Genomic DNA, 8,796 nt, shown 5'->3' on the forward strand with positions numbered 1-8,796 from the left:
AGGGTGTTGAGCCGGTGCCAGAGCATGGACAGGACCAGCTGGTTGAGCACCAGCGCCCTCCCCCGGAGGGAGAGGCACCGGAGCAGTCCTGTCCACCTCCGCAGCCGCTCAGACACCCTGCCCTCCAAATCTTGCCAGTTCTCCGCCGGGGAGGGATGGGTGGCGGAAAGGTAAACGCCCAGATAGAGCAGCGGACCCGCGCTCCACCGGATGGCTTGAAGCGCGGGTGGGAGGGAGCTCGCCCGCCACCCGGCCCCTACCATCAGGCCAGAGCTCTTGACCCAGTTGACCCGGGCGGAGGAGGCCGCCGAGTAGACGGCCAGGCAAGCCTCCAACCGCTCCAGGTCGCCCGGGTCCTGGACCGCGAGGAGCACGTCGTCGGCGTACGCTGACAGGACCACCCTCAGCTCTGGCTCACGGAGCACCAACCCCGTCAACCTCCGACGGAGGAGACAGAGGAAGGGCTCAATGGCCAGAGCGTACAGCTGGCCCGACAGCGGACAGCCTTGACGCACCCCGCGCCCGAAGCTGACCGGTTCGGTCAGGTCCAGTTGAGCTTGACCAAACACTCCGCGGAGGCGTACAGCACCCGGAGAAAGCCCACAAAGCGGGGCCCGAAGCCGAACGCCCGCAGGGTGCCCAGGAGATACCCGTGGTCCATCCGGTCGAACGCCTTCTCCTGGTCCAGGGACAGGAGGGCGAACGACAGGCCGTCCCTACACCCGAGCTCCAAGAGATCCCGGACCAGGTACAGGTTGTCAAAAATGGTCCGGCCCGGGACGGTGTAGGTCTGGTCGGGATGGACCACGTCCTGCAGCACGGAGCCCAGCCGCAGCGAGATGGCCTTGGCTATGATCTTATAGTCCGTGCTGAGGAGCGAGAGGGGACGCCAGTTCCGAAGGTCACGGAGGTCCCCCTTCTTAGGCAGCAGAGCGAGCACGGCCCGCCTGCACGAAAGGGGAGCGCTCCGCCGCCCTCGGACTCGGCCCAGACGATGGCGAGGTCCGGGCCGAGGACGTCCCAGAAGGCGCGGTAGAACTCCACAGTCAGCCCGTCCATGCCCGGAGATTTATTGGTGGGCATGAGACGGAGGGCCGCCGAGAACTCGGCCAGAGTGAGAGGTAACTCCAGCCGGTCCCGGTCGCCCGCGCCGACCGTGGGGAGTTCGTTCCAGAGGACCCTGCGGGCGGCGACGTCGGTCGGATCCGGGGAGAAAAGGTCAGCGTAGAAGGCCCTGGCCCTGCCACGCATCTCCACCGGATCCGTGAGGGGGCGCCGTCGGCCGCCAAAAGGCAGATGACATGCTTCCGGGCCCCCCTCCGTTTCTCCAGGGCATAGAAGAAGCGGGAGCCGCGGTCCATCTCCCGAAGGAGACGGATGCGGGATCGAACAAAGGCGCCCCGAGCCCGGAGGTCTTCGAGGGCCCGGAGCTCCTCCCGCTTCTCCCGGCACGCTCCGCAGAGGGACGGATCCTCGGGGCTGGCGGCCAGACGCCTCTCCAGCTCTAAAACCTCCCGCTCCAGCTGCCCTATCCCCGCATCCCTCCGCCGGCTGGCCCCCCGAGTGTAGTCACGGCAGAAGAGCCGGGCGCGCACCTTCCCCACGTCCCACCAGCGCCGCGCCGAGGGAAAGGCACGCCTCTGCTCCCGCCAGGCCAGCCAGAACTCCCGGAAGGACGCCACGAAGCCCACGTCCTCCAGCAGGCTGTTGTTAAAATGCCAGTAGGCCGGCCCCGGCCTCTCCCCGGTGAGAGAGGCCGTCACGGACACCAGATGGTGATCCGAGAAGGGGGCCGGCCGTACGCTGGAGGTGTGGGCCCGTGAAAGATGGTGACGGGAAACATAAATGCGGTCCAACCGGGAGTGGCGCGACCGATCTTCCCCCACCCGGACAAAGGTGAAGGTGACAACGTCGTCCGGGTGGTGGTCGCGCCAGACGTCCACCAGGGAGTGATGGTCTAGAATCTCCCGGAGGACGTCTGCGGCGGCCGGGCACTGCTCGGTCCCCGTGCGGTCCCGTTCCTCGAGGGTGGTGTTGAAGTCCCCGCCCAGGACCAGGCACTCGTGAGGATCCAAGGTGCCGAGGAAGGCGGACGCCTGCTGGAAGAACCGCACCCTCTCCGAGCCCGATGTCGGGGCATAGGCGTTGACCAAATTCAACGCCAGCCCCTCCATCGGACCCGGAGGTGCAGCAGGCGACCCGGCACGACCTCGGCAACCCCCAGCACCTCGGGCTGTAGGTCGGGGGAGAACAGGGTGGCCACTCCGCCCGCGCGGGCGGAGAGATGACTAAAGAACACCCCGTCCCCCCACTCCAGCCGCCAAGCAGCCTCGGCGGCCGGATCCGTATGGGTCTCCTGCAGGAACGCGACCGAGTACCCCCCCTCCCGCAGGAAGGAGAGTACTTGGGTCCTGCGGAGACCCATCCTACAGCCCCTGGTGTTCAAAGTGGCAAAGACTGTTGGGGCCATGAGGAGGGCTGGGGAGGATCCTCACTGGCAGGAACGCTGGCGGCCCCCGTCAGGCCCCGCAGCAGTCCGTGACCGACCCCAAAGGCCAGCAGGGAGTCACGGAAGCTGAGGGCCCGGCGGTAGGAGGCAGCGTCCGGCCGCCCGGTCCCCTTCCCCTCTTTCAGAATAGCCCTCACGGCCTGGAGGACGAGATGGAAATCCCCCCAGCGCTGCAGGGCGAGCTGCACCCGATTCCTGGCCCCACGACAGTCGGCCAGGAAGGTGCGCAGCTCCTCCCGCAGCGCCTTGGGGGCCGGGGTAGAGGACCCCGGACCGTCCTCCGGCCGGGGCCCAGCAGCGGCCCCGTGGCCAACAGAGACGGGCAGACAAGGGGCGGAGCCCCGACGCGGCGCCGATGGCACGGGCGCCGCGCTGCCCGCCTCGACCCCCGGCACAAGGAGCGGCGGCAGAGGGAAACCAGCAGCCCCAGGTGGAAGGGACAACTCAAACACCGCCTCCCGGGAGTCAGCAGGTGGTAAGGGGAATGGCACAACCCCAGGGGCGGTGATAAACTGGGAACCGGGCAGGGGAGGGTTAGGAGCGGAATCAGGGGCGGGAGCGGAGTCAGGGCCGGGGGTGGGATCAGGGGCAGAGGCGGGGCCAGGGTGAGGATCAGCGGCCCCAGGGGCAGCCCCGCCAGGAGAGGACTCCTCCGTGCCCAGCGCAGGGGTCAGGGGTGCAGGATCAGGAAGGGGGCCCTCGATGACACTCGGCCCGGACGCCAGGACAAGCCCGGCGCCCACGGCCCCCACGACAGACAGGGGGCGGCTCAGGGCGGGGCCCCCAGAAGGGGAGAGAGACAGCTGCCCTGCCTCAGACGCCCCAGGGCCCGGCTGCTCGGCGCTGGCCGTCGCCTCGAGAGGCCCGGCGGCCGCCGATGGAAAGCCGGCCACAGCCGGGCAGTCGGGGGCAGCGGACGATGGCAACGCGAGGGCAGGGACAGCCGTCTGGGGGAGAGGAGAGGGAGGGAGGGGAAGGGCCGGCAGGAGACCGCCGAGACCGAGGCCCGGTGGCAGCGGGTCGTCCTCCCCCTGGGTAACCGGGGTCAGACCCAGGGCCTCAATCTCGGCAAAGATAGCGCCATAGTCCCCCTCCGCCACCCCGAGTGCCGCCGGATCGACGACAGGGGACGAGGGGGGCAGGGGGGCCGAGACATCGCCCTCCGCGGCTCCCGCAGGGAGGGGGGCGAAGGGGGCCTCCAGAACGGGGGCGGAGCTACTCCGCAGTGCTGCTGCAACAGCCTCCTCGACCGGCGTCACCTGAGGGGTGCCGTCGGGGGGCGCAGCCGAAGGCTCAGCGGGGACAGCCCCCTTCCGGGACTTCCGGGGGGCTTCCTCCCCGTCCGAGTGAGCGGGGAGGTGCCGAGCCTTCTTCCGCTTGCCGCGCTTCTCCCCGACGAGCACCCAGCCCTCCAGAGTGGTGACGGAGGGCAGGCCCGCAGGGCCGGGGTCGGGCGGCAAGGGAGGTGAAATCAAGGGTCCAAGGGGCGGGGACAGGGCAGCGAGGGGTTGGGGAACCTCCCCCTGGGGCGAGCCCTCCCCCGAGCCCGGAGCCAACCCGGGCGCCCTCTCCCCCACGGACCCCGTCCCAGAACTCACTGCGGGGGCGACGGGGTCCGGCCGCTCACCGGGGCACGACGGGGGGGCCACCCCCGCGTCCCGAGCGGAGATGGACGAAGGAGGAGGAGGGGCAGCCACGGGCGCCGAGCGGCCAGGGCTGCTGGCGGTGGTAGGGCCGGGGCACACCAGGGCCTCGGGCGGCCCAGGCGCTCCTCCGTGCCGGGCCAAGGGGCAATCCCTCCGGACATGCCCCATCGCCCGGCAGAGGAAGCACCGGGCCTCCCCCGAGGAATAATGCACCCGGTAGTGGGCCCCCTGATGGGGCACCAGAAAGGACCCCTCGAGGACCCCCCCGTCACGCGCCACCGCCGGCGGCAGCTGTAGTTGAACCTGCCGGCGGAAGGACAGGACGTGACGGAGGGCGGGGTCCTTGCAGCCCAGCGGGAGAGGGCTGAGGACCGAGATGGGCTTCCCCAGGGTGGAGAGGAAGGGGAGCAGGGCAGCGTTGGGGAGGAAGGGCGGGACGGAGGTCAGGACCAGCCGGACGCCCAGGTCCTCCAAGGGTTCGAGGGGGACGTAGACGCCCCCCACCGCCAGGCCCCTCTCGACCGCCTCCTGGGCGGCGGCCTCCGATGCCAGGAAGAAAACGACCTTCCCGTACATCTTGGAGGCCGCCACGATGGCCGAGGGCCCCACCACCCGCGCCAACGCCCGCACATAGGTCTCGACGTGGGGCGAGGCGGGGACCAGGAGGCAGCGGACGCCATGCTTCCTGGTCAGGGTGGAGAAGGGGCCCCGGCCACTAGAGATGGAACTAGAGGAGGCGGCAGGGGCAGATGACGAGGCGGCGGCTGGACGGGGGGCAGCCACCTGGGCGTACGCTCTGGGGAGGGGAGCAGAAGCACCCCCAGAGCTGGCGGAGGGGATGGCAGAGGAGGGCGGGGCCGCGGCCGATGGCGGGGCCGCGGGAGGGAGGGAGGCCCGCCCCTCGGGGGGCGGGGCCTTCCGGGCGGGGCCCTTGCCCTTCTTCCCACCCTGGCCCTTCCTGCCGGTCGAGGGAGGCAAAGCAGCAGCGGCGGAGGCCCCCCCTGCGCCGGCTGCCCCCGGTGTCTCGGGAGGGGCAGCGGTGGCAGAAGGAGCAGCGGTCGCATCGGCGGCCAGCGGGGCGGGCGGGGGAAGGGGATTAGGGGAGGGGACAGGGACCATCGCAGGGGCCGCCTGATCCATCAAAGGGGGGCACGGAAGAGCAAGCAACCGGAAGGGGAGGGGGAGGAGGAAGGGGGCGGGTCTAGACAGACCGCCCCGCCCTGCCAGGCTGCGAGCAGGGCGGGGTTCCAGGGGCAAACACCGAGGGGCAAGGGCGGTCTGGGAAGGGGGACAGACAGAACGGCTCACCACCCCTCCCCGCTAGGCTGCAGGCTGGGGAGGGGGGTGCCGCAAGGGGGGGGGGGCGGGGCGGGAACGGGGGGGGGTTCCAGCTCCTCCGGCTGCACTGGGACGGGGGGGGGGGGGGTCACAAGCTCATTGGGGAGTGCGGTGAATAGGGGTCAAAAGAAATAAGCACTGGGGTCCTGGGGGCTCACAGGCGCTGGGGAGCACCCGGGCGCACTGAGCGGGGGAGGGGGCAGGGCAGCGCAGGGAAAGGCAACAGGGGCACGGGGAGGAGCAGGGGCAGGCACAGAACAAGGGCGGGGGAGGGAGGAGCAAAAAAGCCCCAAGGAGCGGGGCAGGAACAAACAAAACTGCTGAAGGGCGGGGCCGGGCGGGGCAAACAAACCAAACACTCAGGGCCAGGGAAGGACAAAGGCAAGGGGCAGGCTAAACTAAACGGGGGGCTCCAGAGGGCAGAGCGGGGAACAAGGGGAGCCCTCCGACCCAGCAGGGGGAGGAGGGCAAAGGGCAGGGGGGCACAGGCGCCCAGGTGGGCTCAGGTGGTGGGAAGGAGCCAAGTCCGTGCTGCTGCAAAAGTCCCAGGCAGTCCAAGGGACGAGCGGCCCAGCCGAGGGCGAGGAGGGGCGACAAACGGTGGCTGGGGGGCAGCGGAGGGGGCGACGACGATGACAACGGTGGTGGTGGGGGGCCGGAGCGGGGAGCAGATGAACCGGGGGGGGGGGGGGGCTCCACGCCACCCCCCCCACTCCCCACAGAAACAACAGTACCTGGCCCCACCACCACAAGAGCAGAGGTGGCACAGTCACTCAGTCCAGGATACAGCCCCCTCCGGAGTGCTCCCCCAGCAGCAGCAGCGGTTGTAGAGATGGGAAGCAGTCCCCTCCTCGCAGGCACAGCAGCAAGCGCAGCAGCAGCAGGCTCCCAAGCAGCAGCCAGCCCAGGAAGGCCTCCTCACCGGTGGTGCAGATGGTGGCAGCAGCAGCAGCAATGGTGATGGTGGTGGTGGCTGCAGCGGCGGCAGCGGTGGTGGGGAGGAGGCCACTCACCCACTCCCCCCCGGCCAGCCGGGAGGGGGGCGGGCCAGCAGGGCCCCCAAGCAGGAACAGAAGCAGCAGCAGCAGCCCCAGGAGCTCCACAACCAAGCAGGCTCCGCCACCGACAGTAGGAGAGTGCACCTATTTGTAACCCGGGGAAGTGGGCGGGCGCAAGCCCGCCCACTGCTAAAGGCCCCTCCCCCAGCCGAAGGGGAGGAGTCACTGGACCCGGGAGACAACTGACATCGGGGGGCAACTAATGAAAAACAGGGAGGGACGTGGGGGTCACAGGGTCAAAAGAGGGAACCGGAGGGGGCACCGAGCAGAGAACCCCGGACAGCGCCCACTGCTCCCGGAAGGCGTCCAGGGAGCCAGCGGACGCTGCCCAGAGGAACTCTGCCCGGATCCGTGAGCGGACAAGGGAACGGAAGTAGGCCCCACAGTCGCTGAGCGCCCCCCCGGCCAACCTCCCCTCCCTGGTATTATAGATGGCCAGTTTGGCCAGGGCGAGGAGGAGGTTGACCAGGAGGTCCCGCGACCTTGTGGGGCCACGGATAGGGAGTGCATAAAGGAACAGGTGCGGGGAAAAGTGCAGCCAGAACCTCAGGAGGAGGTTCTGGAGGAGCCGGAACAGGGGCTGCAGCCTGGCGCACTCGAGGTAGACGTGCGCCAGGGTCTCCCTCACGCCGCAGTAGGGACAGGCGTCGGGAACAGGGGTGAACCGCGCCAGGTACACGCCCGTGCTCACGGCCCCGTGAAGGAGCCGCCAACTGATGTCCCCGGTGGGCCGCGGAGTCAAGGTGGAATACAGACTGGCCCACCGGGGGTCCTCGCCCTCCGCAGGAGGTAATAGGTCCCGCCATTTAGTATCGGGGCGGGACACGAGGGCGAGGAAGTGAATGGTGTGGAGCACGAGCGTGTACAGATGGTCCCGTGGCGCGGTTTGAAAAAGAACCGGCTGCAAGTCGTGCAGCCGGCTCGGGGCATAGGGGGAGGAAGGCCGGGGGGGCTCACGGGGCCGGGGCCCGATGGTAAGCACCGGAGGGCTAGGAGTGAGGGGAGGGCGGGGACCACCCTCTCGCAGGATCCGCTCGAGGGAGACCCGAGCAGCAGGGGGCAGGGCCGCCTTCACCTCCTGGAGTACGCGCCGGGGGGTACGAAGGGTGGAGAGCCCCATGCGCCGAGCCAGCGCCTGGGGATCCACCCAGTCCCCCCGGTCGTAGTCCAGGAGGTCTCCGACCTTGGTGACTCCTGCCAGGACCAACCTCCGTCGCACCGAGGGGGTCTCCGCCACCTGCACACCGAGCTGTGGGTTGTGTAGCAGGGGCTCCGCGAGGAGATCCTCCCCCTCGGGGACCAAAGGGGGCCTGGAGGCAGAGACCAGCCTCCAGGTCCGGAGGAGGTCCTGGTAGAAGACCGGCAGCTCGGAGAGGTCTCGCGGAAGACCTCTCGGGTGGAGAAAGAAGAGCTGCCGGTCGTATCGGAGCCCTCGGAGGCGGCGGAGGAAGGCGTGCGCCAAGTGGCTCCACGCCGGACTACCTGCACCGTAAAGGAGTCTCTGCAGGGCCTGGAGGCGGAAGGTGTGGACCTGGCTGCGAATGCAGCACAGGCCCTGCCCCCCTTCCTCCAGGGGGAGACTCAGGATCCCTGCAGAGACCCAGTGCAGTCCTGGCCAAAAGAACTCCAGAACTAGCTTCTGGAGGTAGGCCAGGAAACTCGGGGTCGGGACCAGGGTGTTGAGCCGGTGCCAGAGCATGGACAGGACCAGCTGGTTGAGCACCAGCGCCCTCCCCCGGAGGGAGAGGCACCGGAGCAGTCCTGTCCACCTCCGCAGCCGCTCAGACACCCTGCCCTCCAAATCTTGCCAGTTCTCCGCCGGGGAGGGATGGGTGGCGGAAAGGTAAACGCCCAGATAGAGCAGCGGACCCGCGCTCCACCGGATGGCTTGAAGCGCGGGTGGGAGGGAGCTCGCCCGCCACCCGGCCCCTACCATCAGGCCAGAGCTCTTGACCCAGTTGACCCGGGCGGAGGAGGCCGCCGAGTAGACGGCCAGGCAAGCCTCCAACCGCTCCAGGTCGCCCGGGTCCTGGACCGCGAGGAGCACGTCGTCGGCGTACGCTGACAGGACCACCCTCAGCTCTGGCTCACGGAGCACCAACCCCGTCAACCTCCGACGGAGGAGACAGAGGAAGGGCTCAATGGCCAGAGCGTACAGCTGGCCCGACAGCGGACAGCCTTGACGCACCCCGCGCCCGAAGCTGACCGGTTCGGTCAGGGTCCAGTTGAGCTTGACCAAACACTC

General features: G+C 69.5%; 1 protein-coding gene across 1 annotated transcript; it reads right to left on the reverse strand.

Moving 5' to 3' along the window:
* Positions 1-2,442: 2,442 nt before the first annotated feature.
* LOC137144028 (calphotin-like) lies at positions 2,443-5,274 on the reverse strand. Its single transcript, XM_067534164.1, has one exon. It carries the CDS (start codon positions 5,272-5,274, stop codon positions 2,443-2,445), a length of 2,832 nt encoding a protein of 943 aa, XP_067390265.1.
* Between the last annotated feature and the right edge of the window lie 3,522 nt (positions 5,275-8,796).

This window comes from Emydura macquarii, unplaced genomic scaffold, assembly GCF_026122565.2.
Source record: "Emydura macquarii macquarii isolate MOO-44397 ecotype Brisbane River unplaced genomic scaffold, CSIRO-AGI_Emac_v2 contig_67, whole genome shotgun sequence".
NCBI classification, from domain to species: Eukaryota; Metazoa; Chordata; order Testudines; family Chelidae; genus Emydura; species Emydura macquarii.

Coding starts and splice junctions, on each gene's coding strand:
- LOC137144028 (XM_067534164.1), bottom strand. CDS start 5,274: ATGGTCCCTGTCCCCTCCCCTAATCCCCTTCCCCCGCCCGCCCCGCTG.